This window comes from Aythya marila, assembly GCF_965140915.1.
Source record: "Aythya marila genome assembly, chromosome: 19".
NCBI classification, from domain to species: Eukaryota; Metazoa; Chordata; class Aves; order Anseriformes; family Anatidae; genus Aythya; species Aythya marila.
Genome location: NC_139060.1, coordinates 10,762,742 through 10,785,586, shown reverse-complemented (window position 1 = coordinate 10,785,586; position 22,845 = coordinate 10,762,742). Strand labels below are relative to the sequence as shown.

The window sequence follows — 22,845 nt, the reverse complement described above, 5'->3', positions numbered from 1 at the left end:
GGCGCTGTGCGCGCAGCCAGAGCCCCGACACCTCCCCAGCGGACGCGGGCCCTATAAATCCCCCAGCCCACTCCGGAGGGGGCAGCGGGACCCGGCACCCGTGGAGGCTCCTTGGGCTGGGGTTGCTCGCCCGAGGTGCGAGCGAAGATCTCCTGGCACCCCCACCCCGTGTGCAGCGGGGCGCAGCGCCGTGTCGCGGTGAGTATTTGCCAGCGGGGACACGCGCGGCCACCCTGACCTGCCTGTCCCCTGCCCGTGCCCTGGTTCCTGGGGTCTCTCTGGCCTGGTGGAGGCTGGGGACACTTGGCAAGGAAACGGGAGCCGTGCGTGGGCCTTCGCTTCCCGTCCCATCCCCATGAGTGGACGTGGGGATGGAGGCACCAGCATCAGCTGGGCGTGGGGACACCCAGGGACACCCAGGGACACTCAGGGTCTTCTGGCCCTGCTTTGGGCCCCAAGGGCAGCAGAGCAAGGTCCCACCATGGCCTCAGCCCTTTGGCCTTGCTGCTGCCCAGAAATGCCAGATCCAGCCGCGGGGCAAGGGGGTGGCGAGCGAAGGACTCCGAGGGGCTCTGAGAGTGCAAGGGGTGGCGAGCCGGGGGTTCCTGGCCACCCCAGCTCCGTCCCAGCCCCCTCAAGCACAGGCAGCCCCCACACCCCCGGCCCCTTCTGGGCTCCTCTCCCCGGTGGCAGCCGAAGCCCTGCGGCTCCCGGCAGCTCCCCTGGAGCTCACAGCGAGCGTGGGGGCTGCGGCCGGGGGGCTCTGCAGGCTGTAGGCGCGCTCCTTCCCGGCCAAACCATCCCGCGCCGGGGGCTGCCTGCTGCTATTCTTAGCCTGGGCTCGGCTCCTGGTGGCTCCGCAGCGATCCTGTGCCGAGCCCGCTTCCTGTTTGCCGCACATCCCTGCCAGCGCCGCTTCCTCCCCGGGGCACCCGCGGGCCACAACGGGTGTGCGGGATGAGCCGTGAGGGGTGATCTGTGGGGGACGAGCTGCGTGGAATGGGATGTGCGGGGTGGGATGTGCGGGATGAGCTCAGTCTCAGGGCCTGCGACCTCCCCATGGAGCCCTTGGGTGTCAAAATGCCTCAAATTGCGGCTCCATCCCCTGTGGGCCCTTCATGGTGCCGAGCTGGGCAGCCAGGAAGCATTTCTCAATGAGAGTAGGCCAGCCCCGAGGGGACGGGTTGAGCTCCAGTGCCTGGATCAGTGAGGGAGCCTCGAGCTCCCCGTGGCCGAGCACCCAGACCAGGGCATGTGCCTGGCAGGGCTGGGAGCAGGAGGCTCCTCCTGCCTGGTGATGCAGTGCCAGGCCAGGCACAGAGTCACCCTTTGCTGTGTTTTTGGGCTCGGTTTGGCCCTGGTTGCTGGCCAGGGGGAGCCCCGAACCAGGCTGTACCCCTGTGCGCCTGGGCAAGGCCCACGGCTGGGAGCAGGACATGTGTGGGTGCTGAGCTCCATTAGAGCAGCAGCCGCTCCTCCACCCCCACCTGGAGGCAGCGCCCGTGCTGCCTGCACTGCCCCGTGTGTCAGGGGCAGGGGGCAGCTCACTGAGCCCCCCGAGCAGCCCCTTCTCCGGTCACCCCTCAGCTGGACAGGGCTGGGAGGATGGAGGCTGCTGCATTTGCCTGCGAGCAGGAAACTTCCTTAGACAGAACCAAACCCAGCTGATGGCGGGGACGTGCGCTGTGCTGGTTTATGGGGGAGTGTTTCAGCGAGCGTCCCTAAAAGTGAGGCAGGGAAAGGAACGGCAGCAGCGAGCGCTGTCTGTCCGGCTGGGCCACGTCCCTGCCGCTACCGCTGCCGGTGGTCCCAGGGGAGGTGCCGGGGGTGCCGCACACCCAGAGCTCCTCACGCAGCTTTCCTGGGGCTCCTCTGGCAGCCGTGGGGGTGAGGGGCCCGCTCTGGCAGTCCTGGGGGGCCGGGGGCTGGCTGCTGGCTGTGGGCACCGCTCCGGGTGCTACGTACAAAGCCGTGCAGGCCGGAGCGGGGGGTGGTGGGGGGCTCGTGCGTGCCGTGGGTGCTGCGGGGCCCGGTGCCGCGGGCGGCTCTCAGCCCCTTGGTGCGGGGAGGTGGCCGCAGCCCCAGTCGGGGGCTCGGGTCCCATCTCCTCCTGCCCCGGGGCCGCCGCCGTCGGGGCCTCCGCAGCCGGGGGGCCGTGGCCGTGCCGTGCCGGGCCGTGCCCGCGTCCCCTTGCCCCCGGGCTGCCAGGTCCCTCCTCCCCAGCCCGTCCCCAGCCGCCAGCCGCCCGCTCTCCCAGAGGAGGTTCCCCAGCCCCCGGGGGGCTGGCCGCTCGCCCGCACCAGCATGGAGCTGCTCTTCCAGGCGCTATAAAGGGCTCCGGCGCCGGCACCTGCCGCTCGCTCTCCGCCGCGCCGCGCTCCCGCTGCCGCTCCCGGCGCAGGGCTCGGGGCCGCCCGGTGCCCGTCCCCCCGGCCCCGTCCCGCTGAGCCGCCGCCGTGTCCCGCAGCAGGGCCGCCGGCGGGGATGGACTATTCCTATGATGAGGACCTGGACGAGCTGTGTCCGGTCTGCGGGGACAAGGTCTCGGGGTACCACTACGGGCTGCTCACCTGCGAGAGCTGCAAGGTAGGAGCGGGCAGGGGGCTGCGGGGGGGGGGGGGGGGGGGGCACGGCCGGGGCCGGGGCTGCAGAAAGGGGGGCACGGCCGGGGCCGGGGCTGCGGGGTCCCCCCCGGGCCGCCCCTCGCTCGCTTTCGTTAGCGGCGGCTCGCCGGGCGGCGGCACGGGAGCGCGGCCGCGACGGGAGCCCCGGCGGCGGGCGGGGGGCTCGGGGCAGGGCGGGGGGCTCCGGGCGGGGGCCGGGGGCTCGGGGCCGGTGCCCGCCGCATCACCGCCGCTGGCCGCCGCAGGGCTTCTTCAAGAGGACAGTGCAGAACAACAAGCACTACACCTGCACCGAGAGCCAGAACTGCAAGATCGACAAGACCCAGCGGAAGCGCTGCCCCTACTGCCGCTTCCAGAAGTGCCTCACCGTGGGGATGCGCCTGGAAGGTAGGCACAAACGGGACGGGTCGGGACGGGTCGGGACGGGACGGGACGGGACGGAGCGGGGGGCTCCGTGCTCGGTGCTCTCCCTGCGCGCTCCCCCCGCGGCCGTCGCGCTGTCCCCGGCCGCCGCCGCACCCCCCGGGCCGGTAATTGCCGGGGCTGCTCCGGTTCCGTTTTTCCTCCCCAAGTTAAACAAAAATTCGTTTTTTCGCCTTGCCTTCTGTTTTTCGTTCCTTTGTTTTTGTTTTGTTTCTCCGGGGGTTTTGGCTGCCGCGGCTTCAACTTTCCAGGATTTTTTTTTCTTTGCTGGCAGAACGGTTGGGAAATAGCAGAGGAATTATTGTTTTCCTTAATCACATAATTCCAGAAGCTGAGACTTAAGGAAAATGCTAAATATTACGAGACTCACAATAAAACTGCGTGAGACCCACCACAAATTATATTTTTCCTCTTGGTGACATTTAGTATAACAGATTTCTCAGCTGCCTGACTCTCGGGGAGTGCAATTACATCCCCCACTGTTGTCACCTCGCTCGTGTCAGAGAAGCTGATCCTGACTGAGACGTTCGAGTCGGGCCCTGACATCCCCGCATCTTGTGTTGTGATTTCTGCAGCGCTTAGCACAGCCCAGCAAAATACAACCAGGACACAGTTCGCTGGCAAGCGATTGCAAAGCAAAAGCAAACGCAAACGTGGAAAGGAAAACTCCTGCCGTTGTCAGCTCCCCCCCAGCCCCTTCTTGCCTGAACCCGTTCACATTTTACGGCGGGTGGCTGGGGGCAGGCTGGGCTGACGCCTCTCACCTGGCCGGGCTGGCCGGGCAGGGCTGCATGGCGCGGAGTTCAAGGCGAGGTGCGGGTTAATCGCGAAGTACTGCGCGTACTTGCAGGGAGCGAGCCGCTGGCTTCCCAGGGAGCGGGGTTGGAGCGCTGCTGGGGCGGAGGCGCGGGGCTGAGACACAACATCGGGCTGCAGAATCAGCCCCTGCAAACTCCCGGCGTGGTCCAGCTTCCAGCCCTGTCTCCGGACTGATCCCAGTTCCCTGCTTTTCCCCGGACTGGAGTTACTGGTGCCCTGAGCCTGCCGTGCGCGGGCCGGCAGCCGGGCCAGCGCCGCACCCGTCAGCAGGGGTTTGGGAGTGGGGCAGGTGCCGGCTGTAAGGGACAGGCAGAGGCAGCTTTTGGGGGGGCAGATGCACTTTTGGTTTCCCGTTTTTGGCTGTTTTTTCTTGCTCACCATGGAGCTAATTTGGCCCCGTGTTTTGCCTGGCTAGGAGGGCAGCGGCCGGGCTATCAGCAGCCGTCTCGTTCCAAACAGCCTCTTTTTGTTTATTTCCTTGCTGTTAGCTGCAGCAGCTTGCTGGGGAGGGAGGCACCCAGAGGCAAATAGCATTCCTGTGGGACTCTCGTGTTAAAAACTGGAGCCTACATTGCCTTCGTTATTGCATTTTTTGGTCAGGGAAGCCAAGCTACACGGAGAATGCTTCAGCAACACAGGACAAAAGCAAGCCCCGAATGATTAATTTTGGAGACAAGCACGGTGGTGACACCGGCCCCCTCCCAAAGCTGCAGTGCAGCTTGTGGCTGGGGGAACCGTGGGGAAGGGGGCGCAGAGCTGCCGCGGGGATGGTGATGTGGCCAAGGGCCTGGGGCAGGGGGCTGGGGGCTGGGGGCTTCCCTCTGCCCACCTCTCTCCCTGCTCCGGGCTCTTGGCTGTGAGTTGGCCAGGGTTTGAATCCAGTGGGATTTAGAAACGGATGCAGTCCTGAAATGGAAAAGGGGAGTAGAAGGTGTTGAAAGCCCCCTTCTGTCTTTGTGTTTTTGGTCCAAGATGGAAGGAGGTGACCAGTGTTTGCCTGGAGAAGGTTTTGGGCAGGGAGGATGCAGGCGGGCTTGGGATGTGCTCCCTGGGCTTCCTTTCTCAAAGGGCAGGGGAAATGCTGGTGGGGGAATAAACCCCAAAATATTATTTGGAGTGGGTAGGAGATGAGGGCTCTCGGTGCACCCTACGGTGTGGGGCTGGTGGCGGAGGCCAGGTGCCAGCTGGGGCTGTGCTGGGGTGTCCCCGCAGGGAGCCCTGTAGGGCTGCTAGCAGCAGAGCCTGGAGGCAGGCACGGCCCGAGGCAGCTGCGTGCGGGGCAGGCTCCCACGAGCCGGGGAGCTGAGGCATCCCGGGTCGCGGAGGATTCCTGTGGCCGCGTGGCTCGAGATGCCGTTTCCATGAATAAAGAATGAGGGAGGAAGCACAGGGCGGCTCCCCTGGGAGCACATTCCTGCTCTCCCTCCGAACGCACTCCTGCCCTTCCAGCCTGCCCGGGGAGAGTCTGGGAGCTCTCCGGGGTCTGGCCACGCTTCCAGCATCCGCGGGGCACACGGCTGAGAGAGAGGCAGAGGTACCAGCAGCGACACAAAAGCAAGAACCGGCTGCTTTCAGCGAGGCTGCGAGCCAGCTGAGGGGCTTTTCCCTTTCATGCTCAGCCGTGGGCTGTGCTCGCTGGCTCGCTCATCCCTGGTGCCTGCCGAGGCGTCCAGCTCGCGGCCTCCCGAGCGGGGCTGTGCGGGTGGGCTGGCGGCTGCGGGGCTGGGATGAGCTTGTGCTGCAGAGAAGCACCTGTGTGCTCGCACAGTGACACATTCTTGGGTTTCCTCGGGGTTCTGCAGGAATGTCTGCTTCACTGCAGGCCATCAGGATGACTCCAAGAGCAGGGCACTTGGGCTGAGCTCCCGGCTGTGGCTGGCCCTGGGCAGCCCGAGGGCACCTCACAGCCATGCACAGGGCTCTGAGAGCCCTGGAAATGGGAGAGGGCCGCAGGAAGAGTGCAGCTTGGGTGCACACAAGCCGGAGTTTGTGCTGCCCCAGGCTTGGCAAAAACAAGGAAATCCTGGGGCTGGTCCAGGGTTGAGGGCTGTAAAAATGAAAGCAGGCGTCAAGCCCCCCCTTGTCTGCCCAGGCTTCTGGGGCTCTGCTCTAAGCCCACACAGGGCACAACCTCCCCTATCCCCGTACATTTCATAGCTCAAGCCAAGTATTTCTTCCTTCCTTGCAATTCCCAGAGGTTTTGAGGCACAGCAGACCCCAGCCCCGCAGCACAGCCTTGCCAGCAGCTCTCTGGGCAGCTGTCCCAGTGCCCCCCAGCCCCATTTGTCTGCCCCCCCTCGCGGTGCCCTCCCTCGGCGCGGGTTCACTGCAGCCTCTGCCGCCTCTGCCCCACAGCCGTGCGTGCAGACCGGATGCGCGGAGGCAGGAACAAGTTTGGGCCCATGTACAAGCGGGACCGTGCCTTAAAGCAGCAGAAGAAAGCCCTGATCCGTGCCAACGGCTTCAAGCTGGAGACCGTGCCCCAGATCGTGTCTCCCGTGCAGAACGACTACAGCCTGTCCTCCACCATCCACAGCATCCACGCCATGTCCAAGACCCTGCCGCCCAACCCCGCCGCCCTGACGCCCGTCGACTACGAGCGCGGCCCCTACGGGACGCCCTCCCTGGGAATGACTGTGCCCAGCCACGTGCCGCTCGCCGGCTACCACTACCCCTCCTTCCCCAGCCGCACCATCAAGTCCGAGTACCCCGACCACTACACAAATGCGCACGAGCCCGTGCCCTACATGTACCCAGAGACCTACCCCAGCAGCTCCCCGCCCGACATCCCCGAGGTCATCCTGAAGCTGCTGCAGCTGGAGCCCGACGAGGCCCAGGTGAAGGCGCGGATCCTGGCCTGCCTGCAGCAGGAGCAAGGCAAAGGCCGGCACGAGAAGCTCAGCACCTTCGGCCTCATGTGCAAGATGGCAGACCAGACCCTCTTCTCCATCGTGGAGTGGGCACGGAGCTGCATCTTCTTCAAGGAGCTGGAGGTAGGGGTCTGGGCACTGGGAGGGAGGTGGCATGGGGATGCGGGCAGTGAGGGGAGCGGGGATAAATGCCAGCAGGATGGGGTGCTGCAGCGGGCAGGATTGGGGCTGACGTGCTGGCAGGAGGGCAATGGCCATGACCACAAACCTGCCAGCACCGCGGGGCTCGCCGTGCCCGGTGCGTCACGGCGGGGGCTGGTGCGGAGGCAATCGCCAGCAGAGTGAGTGCGGTGTCAGGCTCTAGGTATAATTGAAAAATGTAACGTTGAGGAATTATAGTTGAGACAATTCTCTCCTCCGCCTTTAGGAGGAAAATCGATGCTGTCAGGTGGGTGCCCGCGAGCAGCAGGGAGCCAGGGCCGGGCTGGGCTGAGGGCAGCTCCTCTGCACTGGCCTCAGCTGCCGGCAGCCACACGCTGGGGGGCACAGTGCTGACCCCACCTGCCTGCCCCTCGTGTCTCCCAGGTCCCCCAAATACTTACTGGGGCCAGGAGAGGGATGAGCAGGGCTGGGGCAGCCTCTGCCAGCCTCGCCACAGTCTCAGATATTTGATGTTTGTGTCTTGGGCTGAACTAAGATCCCAAAGTGCTGCAAAAATGGGAGAATATTTTACCACGTTGGCACAGTGCTGTGAGATGAGTCCTGTGGCTGCTGGGAGAGGCAGGTGCCTTCCCGTGCATGCAGTGTGAGGCTGCACTACCCAGGGCTGGCCAAAATCAGCGCCCATCCCAGTGCCACGGGGACCATGCCCAGGACAGGGCCATGCTCCTTGCCATGCCCACCCCATGGGTACCACAGGGCAGAGCCTCGCTGCTCAAAATAGCCCCTGGCTATCCAAAACACTGTCAGGAAGTCGCATTGTGGGGCTGGGTCGGGCTTATTTCAATCATATCAGTGTCCAGCCTGGATTTTGGGAACAGGGCGGCTGTTGTTTTGCAGGAGATATTGTAAACAGTGTAAATTCAGCCATCAGCTGCATTGCCGCGTAGCCTTGTAACTCTATTGTCTGCCTGATCGCACCACGAAAATAGGCTGCTTCCGTGTGAACGCACCTCCGAGGGCACTCCTCCTCCTCCTCCTGCAGGGCTTGGGATGGTGCCACGAGGTCTCACCTGGCCGGGGCCACCGGTGCCCTGAGCACATCCCGGTGGTGCCCGGGGATGGAGCTGAGCGGAGCCCCCTGTGCACATCCCCCTGAGCTGCCCCGTCCCTGGGGTGGGAGCGGGCGGGGGGCACCAGCGGGTGCACGCCACAGCCAGCACCATGCTGCACAGCACCGTGTGTCCCCCGGCACAGGGTGGTGTTTTTTGGAGGCTGTGGGACAGGACAGCAGCTCCGCAGTGCCTGGAACCTCTCCCTCTCCTGCCCGGCGCATAAAAGCGCGCGGTAAATGAACTCCTGCTAGTGCAGAGTTTATGGCTTTGCCCTAAAGCCCACTAGCACAGCGTAAAACCGCGGCCTCGGGGATCGATGGCTGTAACGCAGGCAGTCCCCGCGGCACGGCCGGAGCTCCCTGGAGCAGGGACACCGCAGCCCCCGGGGACCCAGGAACAGCCACGTGCAGGCAGCTGCTGCTGCCCCCAGCCAGGAGGGCTCCTGGGGGGGCCAGGCTGGGAGGGTGATGCACCGGCATCGCTCCAGGATGATGCTGAGCAGGGAGCAAGTACAGGTCAGCTTTCTGTGTCCCCCATGTGCAGTGTCCCCACTTCCCCGAGCACTCCTAGCTGCCAGGGGTGCTGGGGCCACTGCGTTTTGCAGCCAGACAGCTTCTCCAGGCCTGGAGGGGGCAAACCCTCGGGGGTGCTGGGGCAAGGCTTTGCTCCCTGCCTGGGGGAGCAGGAGCAGGTCCCCCCAGAGCCATCAGGTCCTGTTCCCGTTCTCATTCCCACACCAAAAGCCCAGTGAGGGACCCCAGCACACCAGGCAGACCGGACCCTTTGCCTTCTCTTCCCAGCTGGATGCTGGGGCCAGGGCTGGGGCCGTGGGGAGAGCCCCCCCCGGCTCCTCCGCTGCGCCCTGGGAAGGACACGGGGGGAGAGGGGCTAACGGCCCCTTGACATCAGCTCGCGCGCCACGTCCGCCCGCAGGCACGGGGCAGGCAGATTGAAAACAGATTTAACTTCCCAGATATATCGTTTCATTTAAGGGCCAGTAATTCTGTCAGTCTGCCACTGACAAACGAGGGTCCCCATGCCAATCCGCCGCGAGACTGATGTCGCCGCGTTCATCTTGTGTCACCAGGCGGAGAATTACGGACTGCGCTGGCCTTCGGAGGCAAGACTAATAATGCCGCGCGGCAGAGGGGGATTTGGGGGCCCGCTTGTTTATCGAGGGCCGGCCGCGGAGCCACGGCGCGAGGCCGCGCGGGCGGAGGTGGAAGAGGTCAGCGCTGACGCCCATAAATACGAACTTTAACTGAGTCTAGATGAGATGTGTCAGGACTGAGGGAAGATTTGCAGCAGCTCTTCAGGAAGAAAAATATGGGCCGGGGGTGAAATATATTTTGTTGGGTCGTGAGTCTCAGGCAACTTTGTCCTTTCAGATGTAATTTTTTATATATATATGGAGAGAGAGAGGGATGTGAGTGCACACGCACACTTGCACACTCACATTGTGTCTGCTCGAGGCTCCTTTTATACACAAATATCCTGCACAGTCTGGTCTAGATAGGTGATATTGCTACGCGTATCTATAAATATCATGCACACAGGGGTGCGATGACCTTTAGATTGGGATGAGCAGCCAGGAATGTTAAACAAATTGCCGTGGGTTCAGCCCGAGGCTGGTCAGAGCCCCAGCGGCTGGGCATGTGGGCTCGCTGCGATGGGTGTGCACAGCCGGGGGCCAGGGGACACCGATCCCCCACAGCCCTTCCTCGCTGCTCCCCACCCATGGGTGAACACCAGCCTGGGGGAAACGCTGCTCCAAGGGGCTTCTGCGCTGTGCTGTCCTCGGGGCTGGTTTCCCTCGCTCCTATGAGCGATCTCACAGCCACCACGGGGCCATTTGCAGTCGGCTGCTCCTCTGCCTGCAGCACGCATGGGTCATCTTGACCCCCATCTCCTGGCCCACAGCCAGCGCGTTTTTGGCAGATTTAAAATCTCCTTCTGGTCGTGGATGCTGCAGCAATGTTTAGCATCCTCTGCACTGGGGTAAATGTGACTGCTTCCCGTGGCTGCTGCTCCCGCAGCGCGCCGATGCCGAGGGCTGCTGCTGGCACGGGCAAAGGGCAGCAGCCCAGGGCCGCAGCGCGTGCTCTGCCTGCAGGGAGGTATCAGCCCAGCCCTGCTGCACTGGGCTTGGTGGATTTTTTTTTTTTTATGCTTTAAGCTGCACATGGCAGTGGTATCTGGGCAGGGGGAAGGGGGCCTGCATCTGACCATTAACACCTTACACTTGTGTGGGGTTTTGATTGCCGGCCCCCGGCGGACGGTTAATCCACTTTCGCACTTCCCAGCAGCCGAGGTGACAGGTCCTGCTCGCACCCAGTAATTGCCCGGGCTGCAGCTCGGGGTGCTGGTGCTCACCGCGTGCCCACGCTGGGACGGAGCCGCAGGGGCCAGCCCCGCACCAGGATTTGGGCAAAGTCCCTTAGGGCAGCGCTGGGGTGCGGTTGGGTTGGGAGGCATCTGAGTACTCCTCAAGCCCACGGTGTGTCGCAGCCAGTGCTGGATGGGTGTGCTGGAGCCTCTGAGCACCTTGGAGCAAGGTGAGGCTGGTGGTGCTCACTGGGATCACTCACGGTGCTGCAGGGATGCCTGAGTGTGGGCAGTGGTACCAGGGGGACGCCCTGTGCCAACACACGCAGCAGCACGGGGATTTAGCTGCTGGGGAAATGCCTGCCCCCTCCATGGATCTTTACAGTCCCACTTATTGCAGGGAAATTGATTTTTGTGTCGCTTGTGGGTGTGCCTTCCTCAGAAAGGCCTTTTCCACGGCTGTGGTGGCAGGTGAGTGCTCGCCCCGCATGGGGAGCGTTTCACTGCCACGTTTTGTGAATGGGTTAAATGCTTTCTTTAAAAAAAAAAAAAAAGAAAATAAAAGAGAAAATAAAAAAAGCCTCTTAAAGACAGCTTGCATCAGGTCCTTGATAAAGCACTCTGTTGAAAAGCCTTGACATTAAAAGAGGAAGATCCTTTGCTTAACTTTTAAAGGCGAGTGTGCGTGCGTGCCGCCTCGCTGGGAGGACTGGTGGGCACCGAAGGGCTGTCCATTAGGAGCCCCCTCCTCTGCACAGTGCTGGCTGCAGCAGGGACATGGGGAGGCTGCCCCCATGGTGGGAGCAGGGTGCAGGGATGTCCCCAAACACCCCATGCAGCACTGGAGCCCGTGGAGCCTCTGCTGGGCTCCCACCATGGCCCCACGGAGCCCCCAGGAAGGCCACACACGGCACAATGGGGCAGGCAGTGGGCACTGCAGGGTGAGGTGTGCTGTGGGTGGTGTGGAGGCGACGCTGAAAGTGCCTGCGGAGCTTGGGAGAAGCCAGCTGGTCTTGTTACGGGAAGAAACGGGGGTTTCAGGACTGTTTGAATGTTTCCTTTTGGAAACGATGAGTTTCTTTAGAGCATTTTTTAGAACAAAACCCTCAGCCTGTCCCTCCTGGAGCTCGTCCCGGTGAGGAATGAGGCACAGGAAGGAGGTTCCAAAACAACGCCAGGAGATGAGCGGGGGGCTCGGCGCTGGCCGGGTGCTGCCGGCTGGGAGCGTGCGGCCGTGCGGGGAGCCCGGCTCCCTGCGCCGCTCACCAGCCGCCGGCCTTGGGGCCAGAGGTCGTTCAGAATGCAGAAAACCTCCATTTTGTTTTGACGCAGAATGAGCTTTTCCCCAGTTCTTTGTTCAGCAGCTGAGCAGAAACCCCGTGTCCTGTGGGGCTCGGGCTGGGTGCACGTGGCTAGGGCAGCCCTGCTGCTGTGGGCACTTGGCACCGCCGGGCACCTCCCTCCCCGGTGCCACCCGGGTCTGACCACCACCACAGCTCCCAAATATGCCCAGGCAGCCTGTGGGGGGTGCCGGGCTCAGGAACCATAAAGCTCTTTCTCATCCGACTTCCATTCCTTTTGCAATCTACCGACCCTGGTTTATTGCAGCCTCTTCAGCCAAACGATGGTATTATCCAGCTCCATGATACTGCATCTGTCTTCCTTCTATTAAAAGCAGCGAGCACAATGGCCCTGCAGAGCTCTTCTGGTGGCGCTGAATTTGCTGGGAGGGAAGTATTGATGATAAACCCCACGCCGGCAGGGATGGCGGCTTTGGGGCTGCCTCCTCCCTGCTGCCGGGGCCGGGACAGCAGCGTGGTCACATCCTGCAGCACCCATGGGCACAGGGACAAGGCAAACACGGCTGTTCGCTTAGGCTGGCTCATCCCAGCTATCGCTGGTGCTGCCTCCAGCCCCTGGCTTTCCGAGGAGACCCTGCAGGGCAGCTTGCCTCCCCAGGCTGAGCCTCTTAACAGGGGCATTTCCAGAAATTTCTTTGCAAACCTGGCCGTGCACGCTTGTAGCTGTCCCTGCGTGTCCATAGCAGCATACATGCAGAGATGCACGTGGCTGTGTGCAGGGGTACGCAGAGGAGCGGGCAGGGTGTGAGTGCTGGGAGGCACCAGGGTTAAAGTGCTGGAGGACGGGCGCTGTGCTCTGCAGCTGTGCAGTGACCAGGGACGGGCAGCAGACACAGGGCCTTTGTGCCAGAGCAGCGTCTCACTCCCCCGTCGGGGTGCCGGGCGAGGGGATGCGGCCAGTGGTCATTTTGTTAAAGATTTGTGCGCGGCTTCGGCAGGATTCCTGCTGATAAGGGGCAGCCAGCCCCGCTCCTCTGCTCCCCTCCCCTGCCCTCCTCCGGCCCCGCTCCTCCTCCGTGGGGTCCCCCTGCAGCTCCCCGGGCTGGCCGTGGGTCTGCACTGCCCTGCGTGGGACACCAGGCGGGGATTAAAAAAATGTGTTTTTTTTTTTTTTTGGCAGACAGTGCTGGTGGGGGCAAAGTCCCGGTCCCCAGGAGCAGAGGGGCTCCCTGTGGAGGTGGCAATGCCCCTGCAGCCACAACCCTTCACCAGCCCAGCCTGGCTGCTGCCAGCAGGCAAAGCTGGCCATGGAGAGGAGCTGGGGTGGGAATGGCCCCGTGGGTCCGTCACCTGTGGGCCTTTGGGGAAGGCAGAGGTTTGGCAGGCCTCCAACACATCACGGTGATGCCGTACCTGTGCCAAGGCACTGCTCAGCCTCTTGGCAGGTGGCCTCACCCGTGCTCTGCTTCATGTAATGCGGGGCCACTGAACCTCCAAACGCAGCACTGGGATGGTGGGGAGGGACTGGGGCTGCCCTCATCCCCTCTTCGGGCTGGGAGCGAGCTGGCACCCAGGCTCCTGTGCCACATCCACGTGCGCGGGGGCATCAGCGGCGCGGCTCTGCCTGTGTTGCAGGTGGGCGACCAGATGAAGCTGCTGCAGAACTGCTGGAGCGAGCTGCTGGTGTTCGACCACGTCTACCGGCAGCTGCAGCATGGCAAGGAGCACAGCGTGCTGCTGGTCACCGGCCAGGAGGTGAGTGTGGGACTGCCCCTGGGGGAGATTTTGATCTCACTTCTGGCCGCGCTCCTCGCAGCACGGGGTGTCCGGTTTGTTTGTGCTGCGGGCTGTTTGTGCAGAAGATGATGTTTTTGCTGTGCTCTGCAGAGAGACCTGAGCCTTCTGCCCGGCCCCAGGGCATGGCCCCATCCCACTGCCCTGTGGGCTTCCAGGTCTGCAGCAAAACGTTTCATACAGGGGAAAATCCACAGCCGGGTGTTTATTCACAGAGCACTCAGCAATGCGCAGCTCTGCGGGGGGCCCGGTTCTGAGCAGCAGCAGAGCTGTGGGGAACCCATGGCACCACCACTGTTCACTGCTTCTCCTCTGCTTTTGGCTGGAGCCGTGGGCTGCGGCGAGCTGGCGGGGGCGGTGGGGAGGGCACGGGGTGCTGCAGCTGATGCTCGCCCCCTCCTGCAGGTGGACCTGTCGACGGTGACGGCGCAGGCGGGCTCCATCCTGCACTCCCTGGTGCTGCGGGCGCAGGAGCTGGTCCTGCACCTGCACTCCCTCCAGGTGGACCGGCAGGAGTTCGTCTGCCTCAAGTTCCTGATCCTCTTCAGCCTCGGTGAGCAGGGCACGGGCAGGGATCCACCACGGGGCACAGGGCCAGGGGCAGCGCTGCGGGTCGGAGCACCGCGAGGCTGCCCCAGGCGTTACGGGAGGCGGTGGGAGCGGCTGGGCTGGCTGCTGGAGGGATGGGGACTGAGGGGCTTTTGGCGAGGCACCGGGAGCAAGGGCTGATGCCTTTCAGCTGCCCTGCCTTGTGCAAGAGGCCTCTGTGGTTCCTCAGGCTGTTTCTGCTTTGCTCTGGCTGCGGAGGACGTTGCAGCCCCAGGTGCCCGCAGGCAGAGCCTGTTTTGGTCACCCACCCGCTGCACCAGGCGGGGAAACAAGCGGCTGATACGGCCCTGCAAAACAGGCGTGTTGACAGAGGCGGCCGCGGGGACGGCCCCTATCTCCCCCGGGATTTGCGTCAGAGGGCCCCGGCCAGGGGCTGCACGTCTCTCCTGATTAGGCGCTGCCTCGGAGCCTGCGGTCGGCCGACGCGGCAGGTTCACACGGTCCCTCCTCACCCAGACAAAATACGCGGGAGCCGCGGGCGCTGCCCTGAGAGCCCTCCCTGTCCCTGGGGCTCTGCCCCGGCCCCAGCCCCGCTGCCGCCCCCGGGAGCATCCCCCATCCGCCACAGCCATCGCGGGCGTGCGGTGCCTTTGGCATTTTCCCACAAGCTTTGCCCCAAGGAGGGCAGTTTATGGGGTCCGGAGCCATCTCCAACCCAGCTGCCTTCGTTACCGGTGCTGACACCGTCCCCTCGGCCCCGTCCCGGCAGCAGCTCTCACCTCCCGGTGTGAGGACGGTGGCAGGGCCAGCGAGGGGCTCAGCTGGCTGCTGTGCTCCCGGCTCGCACCTCTGCTGCTGCAGCCCCTCGGCTTCACACCCCGCTGCTGCCACCGCTAATTGTGCCTGCCCACGTCCGGGCCCTGGGGCTGAGCTGGGGCCGTGAGCCCAGCCTGGGGCATCTCCATCCCCATCCCTAACCAAATCCCCAGCCCCAGCCCTATCCCTGGCCCCAGCCCCGTCCCTCTGCAGCCACGCAGTGCCCCTGGGGCAGCCCCGCTGCTGTGTTCATGGGTTGGGGGAAGCAGCTGGCGTGGTGTGGTCACTGGGAATCCCCTCCCCAGTGCCTGGGCTGGGGGTCGCTGTGGACATTTCGCTGCCAGCAGCGGGTCCCTCGCTGTGGGATCCCAACACCTCGGGCAGGGTGGGTGTCTCGGGGCCTGGAGCCACACGGCTCTTCCCTCCTGCAGCTGCGGCATCTCCTCCCAGGGCTTTCTTTTTCTTTAGAGCTGTTTTGAAATCCAGAGAAATTAGATATGGGATTTGCTGTTCAAACAGTGATAAAGTGTGGCACAAACAGTGCCCGGGCTGGGAAATGAAGAAGCTGGTGGGGCTCACACCCCAGCCGCTGCCCCGCAGGATCTGCAGAGGTCAGGTTGGTCCCCACCACGCTGCCCTGTCCCCCATCCCCGTCCCTGTCCCCACCGCATGTCACAGTGAGCAGGGGCAGTGTCCTCCCGGGCACATGGTGAACGCCTGTGCCCGTGGAAGTTGTGCTGAGCACGGTGTGGGATTCCTCGTCCCTGGAGCAGCGGCTTCCAGGGAAGGCATGGAATAAAATAGCTGTGTTTTCCCAGACATCATGTTGCCCCAAATCCAACTTTTTCTCTCCATATTGCAGAGCTCACTTGGAGTAATTTGCCCTTCGCAGGCTCAGCTGTAGAGGATGGGATTGTGTATTATGTGCAGGATGTAATTGCCTTTAACAAGAGAATTTCCACATTTACCACTCTGGCATAGCACAATCAAAGCCAAGCCCTGCTCACAAGAGCTGCCATTTGAGTTCTAAATAGATTTCTCTCCTGAGCAGGTAAAGAGATTTAATTAAAATTAGGGCTTCTCAAAATAGCAATATTTATGAGGACGGCACAGGTTAGCTTTGTTCTACAGAAGGGCTTAATAGAGCCTTAATGGATTGACCTATCATTCGATTTCATGACTTACATTCATGAAGCAGCTACTCTTGGGGAGGGGAGGAAGAGAGGCTTTTATAGCCCACATTCCCTTAAGCGTTTGCAATTTATCAGCAGCTTCTCCCAAACAAAAGGAGCTGTGAATAGGAAGAACACTTGAGGGCATAGAAATAATCCCAGGCATATCTGTATGTGTGATGGGAGGCTTTGTCACAGGACAGTCTTTGCAACTGCTGCAGTGTCGCTAAATGAAGTGAGTCAATGTTATTTGGACAACATTCTTTATTCCTTGCAGGAATGAAAAGATTATTCAAATATTCAATTAAACAGTGAATAGGGTCTTTCAGAGAACCAGGTGAGTTCATCGAGTAGAACTAGCTATTGTTGAGCCAACTCAGGGGATAGATTTGACATTTATCAATATAACTTCTTTTTTTTTTTTTTTAATGACTCGCACAATAACCTTATGCAGATAAAGAGATTTCATAACAACAACCCCGGGTAGAAGGGAGGCGGCCACAATAGGAGCAAATGCGCCGCAGGAGTGGAAAGGGAAGGGTGATCTGATAAAGTGTGCCTTGGCACAACCCGTGGCACTCGTGCCTGCACCAGGCAGCGCCCAACCGGCCCCACAGCCCGGCCCATGCAGGGCTGGAGGCTGCATCCCCTGGGACCCCCAACAGTGCCTCTGCTCCCTGCTGTGCCTGTGCCAGGGCTCAGCCCCCTCACCACCAGCACCACGCGTTGCCCTCCCAAATGCTGCCCAGCCCCTTGGCCATGGCCACAGCCCGTTCGTCCCACAAGCCAAGTTCACCTCCCTTCTTTTTTGGGGGAAAAAGCCTGATCTAGACCCCAAACCTCCCACTGCCTTGGTTGAAACCCCTGCCCAGATCCAGGAGCTCTGCATAGCCATGCCTGAGCTGCAGACCCAGAGCCAAGCCTGGTGCCAGGAGCTGGTGGCGCCGTTGCCCACGCAGCCGTGGCGGCACAGTAAAGCTGCTAAATCCCAGCGCCCCAAGTGCTCCCAGTGCTGATGTCTGCAGCAAGGTCTCCCAGAGGTGGGTGCTGCTATACGATCCGTGTTTGGCTGTAGCCAGCCGATGGGGAGCAGCACGGTGCCTAAAGCCATTAGACCTGCTGATGCAGCACCGTGGCACGCAGCTTGACACCCAGCGCCTTGCCCACCGAGCAGCAGCAGTGAACTGAGTGTCCACGCTGCGGCTGCAGGGCGAGGGCAGGCCTGCAGTGGTCACCCCGGGTGCCCGAAGTGGAGAACCCCTGGCCCACAAGCTGGGCTGGTCCCTGGAGCTGCCCCTGGCCCTGGCTTTGGTTGTGGTGTGGAGGTGGAGGAGCGGCTTGGGTGGAGCAGTGGCCTTGGGGCCACCCAAAGGTGGGGTCCTGTGGATAGGGCATGGGTCTGCAGCAGCAGGGGCACCCATGAGGTGGGCAGGGATGGGGACTGATGGCAGCACAGCAGGACCCCTCGTGCCATGCGCTGGCACTGGGCGCAGTGACTGCAGGAGCCTGGGTCCCACAGGGACGGATCCCTCCTGGGGCACCCAGTACGGAGCGGGGCAGGTGCCTGTGTTTGGCGCCATTTCAGCACCCCTCCATCTCTTGCAGATGTGAAGTACCTGGAGAACCACACGCTGGCTAAGGACGCTCAGGAGAAGGCCAATGCGGCGCTGCTGGAGTACACCGTCTGCCACTACCCCCACTCCACGGACAAGTTTCGCCAGCTGCTGCTGCGGCTGGCAGAGGTCCGGGCGCTGAGCATGCAGGCGGAGGAGTACCTGTACCACAAGCACCTGAGCGGGGAGGTGCCCTGCAACAACCTCCTCATCGAGATGCTGCATGCCAAGCGGACTTGAGCGCGGCCCCGCGCACAGACCCGGCAGAGCCCCGGCACTGACGGCAGCAGCACGGGGCAGGAGGTGCACCCGGGGTGGCCGCTGCCGCCTCTCACCCCGTGCTTCTCAGTGATGCTATTTAACCCGTACTATTGGAAAGGTCCCAGATGATTTATTTTAATACACAGTAAGGACTGTTAATGGCTGTGGGGCCGTGGGCCAGGCTGCTGGACTGCCCCATCGGCAGCGTGGCCCCGCAGCTCCTCTGCACACCCAGTGCCCAACACGCTGCCTGCCCAACCCAGCTCTGTGGTGTGAGGAAGGGTAAAGCCCGGCTTCTCTCCTATTTATGCTCCTCTCCTGCTCTCCTTATGCACCATCTCCTTGCTGCCCTCCCTGCCCCCAGCCCAGCCCTGTCTCAGGACCCCTCATGCACAGGGCAGGGGAAGAAGCGAGCTGACCCCGTGCGGGCGGTGGTTTCACAGGGCTCGCGGTGTGCCCAGACACTGGAGCGGTGGCAGAGGATTTCTGCAGGAGCAAACAGAGCCCTGGAGCTCCCGCAGTGTCGCTGCCTGCTGGGTGCCGAGCAGCACAGGAGGGGCCGGGCACTGCCGAGCCCTCAGCCAGGTTTTTCTCAGCGCCTGCTGGTGCGGGGGCAGCAGCCGTGGCTTTGCAGCCCTCGGCAGCTGCAGTGCACCCTGTGCCCAAGGTCAGCTCGTGTCTGGGGTGGCAAAGCTTGGTGCAGAGGCTCCAAAAGAGTCAGTGCTGGGAGCAGAGGCCCGTCCCTGGGATTTGAAGCTGCTGCAACACCCCCCGCAGCAGGACAGGAGTGGACACAGGGCTGAGAGCTCTGTCCCAGGAGCATTGCGGGTCCCTGTGCCGAGGCAGCACCGGCACTGAAGCTCCCTCCAGCCACCAGCTGCGCCCTTGTCTTGCCTGAGGAGCAGCCAAGGGACATGATGAGGCCAGGGTGGGCTCTGTCCCCTCCCTGCCCACAGGTGATGCTGGTGGAGGTGGCACAGCGGCTGGGCAGGAGGGACTTGCAGGTCAGGCCCGTGCCGCGGCACCGGGCAGCTGCAGCAGCACGTGGCAGCACGTGCCCAGGGCCTGGGGTGCAGCAGCACCCCCTGCACCCACCTCCAAAATGCCAGAGCGAGGAGTTGTAAGAACAGCCCTGTGCTTCACAGGGGCCAAGCCGGGCCTCCAGGGCCCTGTCCTGCCACCCCCGGTGGAGCCCTCCCTGCCCAGCCCCTCCAGCACGGCCTCATCCCAGGGTGGCAGCAAGCATGGTGCCAACGCAGAGAGAGGCTGGGCCGGGGGCTCGCAGGCACCACGGGGCAGCGCTGGGGGCTCCAGCTGCTCTCTGCTGCTGCTTCTCCAGCTCAGCCTCCACCCACCCCACGCCTCCTCCTCGGCCGGGTGCCCAGCGCACGGCCTCCCCCTGCCAGCTCCACCACGGCTCCCTCGGTGCGGCTGGCGGGGGTTCGGGTGTCTCCCCGCTGCGGGTGGGTGTCCTTGCTCGGAGGGGGCTCTTTACGCCGCGGCTCTGCGCGGAGCTGGTGCCTCGAGGAGCTCTCAGGCTGCAGGCGAGCGCTGCTGCAGACCGCTGCACCCGGAGCCGCTCACCCACGGAAGCTTGTTAGATGCAGAAGAGCATGTTTGTTTCTGCTTTCCGACGTTTGTGCATTCTCCTCCTGAAGTCTGTGGTTCGGTTTCACCTTCTTCTTTTTGTGAACTTAAAGAACTGGAGAAAATGGTTTCGGAGGTAAAAGATGTTTTATTTTCAGAAAATTAAAAGTGTCCTTAAGTGTCTCTCTCTTTCTCACATCCTTTCTTCTCTCTCATCCCTCTCCTTCTTCACTCCCCACCTTTCCTTCCCAGGCAGGAGGTTATTAACTTCCTTGTCAGGAGCAAACCACTGTAATAAATTTTGCAGTTCATTTAAAAAGGCAGACTTTGTCTTTTTTGGTTGTATTTCTAATGGTTCTTTCTGGTGCCACCTGCTCCTGGTACCAGGGCAGGGCTCAGCCCCGGTATCTCCATCCCTCAGCTCCCCCGGGGCACTGCCACCTCTGGAGGGGACGGGGACACGGATCCTGCGGGAGGGAGCTGCTGCTGTGGTTGAGCTGGAAGGCACGGGTACCTCAGGACCTGGTGCAAAGCGCTGCTGAGAATTGCCATAGCGACTCTGAGTGTGTTTTGCAAGTGAGCCCAGGGATGACAGCATTTAGGGGGCAAGGGGCACACGCAGGATTCTCCATGTAGCTCTTGGTCTCACTGCAGCCGAGAGCTGCCAGTGTGCCATGTGCTGAGGGAGGGAGCAGAATCACAGAGGCAGAGCTGTGCCGCTGGCTTGGTGGCCTGCCTGAAGGCGACCTGCATGGCACTGCCCCATGCCCTGGCTCCCTGGGCCCCAGCAGCTCAGACGCTGCTCTGCCAGGTGCCGGGCACCAGAAGTGATGGCTCTGCTCTCAGACCTCGCTCTCGGCCAGCATAAAGCTGCTCTGAGGGCTGCAGTTTCCAACAGCAATTCAATCCATGCCAACCAGCACATGCTGTGCTGAGAGCAGGGAACACAGCGTAATGCGGCAGGCAGCACACGGGATCCGGAGGTGTCCAGGAACTGCCCTCCGCTGCACCCAGCCTCATAAAGCCACCACGGGCTGCCGTGCCTGGCCGCGAGACCATTCCCGTGGATAAAGCACAAGGAGAGAAGTCTGCCTTTAAAAATCAGCATTTACTGTCATTGTAATCAGCAAAAAAAAAACAAAAAACAACACATTTTATGTGCTCTAAACACTAGGAGAGTAACAGGACAAACAGTCCGATGCAGAGAACAGAGAGGGAGGGAGAGCATAACGCCAGCTGGAGCAGAGAGCGACGCCAGCCAGATGGGAAGCCCAGGGAGGAGCAGGGAGAGATTTTATTGTCCTAAACGCAGCAGAAGATGCTATTAAAGTCAGCTGGTTTAGAAAAGCGTTGAAGCCAGCCGCTGTCTTCCTTGGTGCGTGTGCTTCCCGTGCAGCCCGTCCCCAGCGCTGCCCCTGCAGAGCACAGCCCGGGCAGGAGCAGGGCCGGGGAACGTGGTGTCCTCGTCTGCACGGGCACAGCCCTGGGCACAGCTTCCCACCACTGCCTTGTCCAAGTGAAACCAGCCCTGGTGGTGGCACAACCAACACAGGCAGCTGAGTGTTGGGCTTGGCCACGCTGCCACAGGGACCCAAGGGCGAGCCACGCAGGCTGGGCAGCAGCACAGCGAGTGCCTGTGGGGTGCTCTGCACAGCCCTGGAGAGGTGCAGGGTGTCTTCGGCATCAGACAAAGCCCAGCAGCCCCGTGAGACCCCCAGCTACCCCAGTCCTGCCTTGGCTTTGTCCGCACATGCTGCTAGGAAGAAGCACAGGGTTAACAGCTCTGCCTGGACGCGAGGCCCTCCGCACGAAGCCAGCTCCTCTGCCCCGCCATCCTCCAGGCTGCTCGAAGGCCACCACAGCGTTGTGGCACCCAGAAACCGCCTCTCAGAAACCTAAAGCAAAAGAGAAATGGGCTCAGCTGTGCTGGCCAGCAGCAGGGCCAGGCTCCCTCCCAGGGCCAGGGGCACGCACAGTTGTGATGTGGGGACAAAGCCCAGCCCGGCTCTGCCTTGGGTGGCCGCCCGGTCCAGGAGAGGCAGCCCAGGCCCCACCAGTGCTGCTTGGCCAGCCCTCAGCTCCCCTGGCTCTGGAGGGGTGTTGGGGACATGGCCCTGGGGCAGGGAGCTGCTGCCGTGGGCAGCGGCAGCTGCAAGGAGCCCCCCTTCCTTCATCCTGCTCAGGAATGAGCACACCGCACACACTGCCCAAGGCACCGCCAGGTCTGAGAGCAATGAAGGGTGAGGTTTTGAGGAGATTTATTGAAAAATACCTACACTACCATGGAAGGGAGCACTGGTTCTGCACAGGCTGTGTTTCCTTCAGTCAGGGCATGTGGTATCCTCTGCCCAGCGGGGAGGGATGCTGGATCCCACCGCAGGGCAGCCCCACGGGGACAGCATTTCCCTGAGTGCCCATGTGCCTGACCATCTTTGAATCCCAGAAATTAATAATTTCCCTATTATTTCGAAAGAAACCCTACTGAACACGGTATTGCGAGAGTTGCAGAAATCCTCAGTATTGATCACAGAAAGGCTGGGCCATGGAGACAAGATCCATGTTGCTATGTGTGGCTTAGCAACATATAAATGTATTCAAACAGAATAATGAAATTATCGTGGGGAAACAAAGAAGCCATCACTTGAAGAGATGGAGGATGTGGAGGCCTCTTGGAGCTCTTGTTCACCAAGACAAGGAAGACGGTACTTATTGTTTGTACAAATATGTGAACCCCCCCGGCCATCCCCTTCTTACATAATGGGTGTAATGAATCTGGGCAGAGTGCTCTGTGCAACGCGCATCTTTGTACAGCTGGGCTGGAGCTCATTACTGTGAAAAACGTGCGGCCTCTCCAAGAGAATTGAGTCCTTGGGGGGAGCCCGAATATTGGGGGTGGGAGGCGGGGGAGGGATGCAGGGGGCAGAGCACAGCCCTTGCCTGCCTCCTTGCCACAGCGACGCTGCCAAACTACTCATTTTTGTGTTTCTAAAACTGGCCTGGTATTTACGGGGGTTTGATCTGCCTGCAAGGTGTCGCTGGGAGCCCGCTCCTGTCTCCACCACGGACCCGATGGCTGCCTCCTGCATTGGAGCAGCATTTGGGCAGCACCAGTTACAGCACTGGAGCAGGGCAGGGAGGAGCTGGACCCCACCCCAGACCTCATGCAGGTTCCCTGAGAGATTCTGAGTGAATCCTGTATGCCCTGAGTTTCCCACCCGTGCTCCTCCAGCCCACGAGCTCTCCCCATGTGGGCAGCGGGGTGCGTGGCTTCTCTCCTGCATCTTCACATACCCTGCAGGTTTACTGCTGGTACTCCGATAATTTTCATTAGAGCTGGTTGGAAAGGTTAAAATTTGGGCAAAATACATCTCTTTTCATTAAACTATCCGGGCAGAAAACAAAACAGAAGAGGAGAAG

At 62.0% G+C, this 22,845-nt stretch overlaps 1 protein-coding gene across 2 annotated transcripts; it reads left to right on the top strand.

Moving 5' to 3' along the window:
• On the top strand, positions 1–19,732 carry NR5A1 (nuclear receptor subfamily 5 group A member 1). Of its 2 annotated transcripts, none has more exons than XM_082775525.1 (7): positions 1–198; positions 2,471–2,586; positions 2,870–3,011; positions 6,222–6,859; positions 13,272–13,391; positions 13,836–13,983; positions 17,573–19,732. In XM_082775525.1, exons 2-7 carry the CDS (start codon positions 2,485–2,487, stop codon positions 17,818–17,820), a joined length of 1,398 nt encoding a protein of 465 aa, XP_082631651.1. In that variant the 5' UTR covers positions 1–198; positions 2,471–2,484; the 3' UTR covers positions 17,821–19,732. The 2 variants fall into 2 exon arrangements, with proteins under 2 accessions (XP_082631651.1, XP_082631650.1); XM_082775524.1 differs by having other exon boundaries at positions 2,468–2,586.
• The last annotated feature ends 3,113 nt before the right edge of the window (positions 19,733–22,845 follow it).

Coding starts and splice junctions, on each gene's coding strand:
- NR5A1 (XM_082775525.1), top strand. CDS start 2,485: ATGGACTATTCCTATGATGAGGACCTGGACGAGCTGTGTCCGGTCTGC. Junction 2,587..2,869: donor TCACCTGCGAGAGCTGCAAG/GTAGGAGCGGGC, acceptor TGGCCGCCGCAG/GGCTTCTTCAAGAGGACAGT. Junction 6,860..13,271: donor TCTTCTTCAAGGAGCTGGAG/GTAGGGGTCTGG, acceptor CCTGTGTTGCAG/GTGGGCGACCAGATGAAGCT.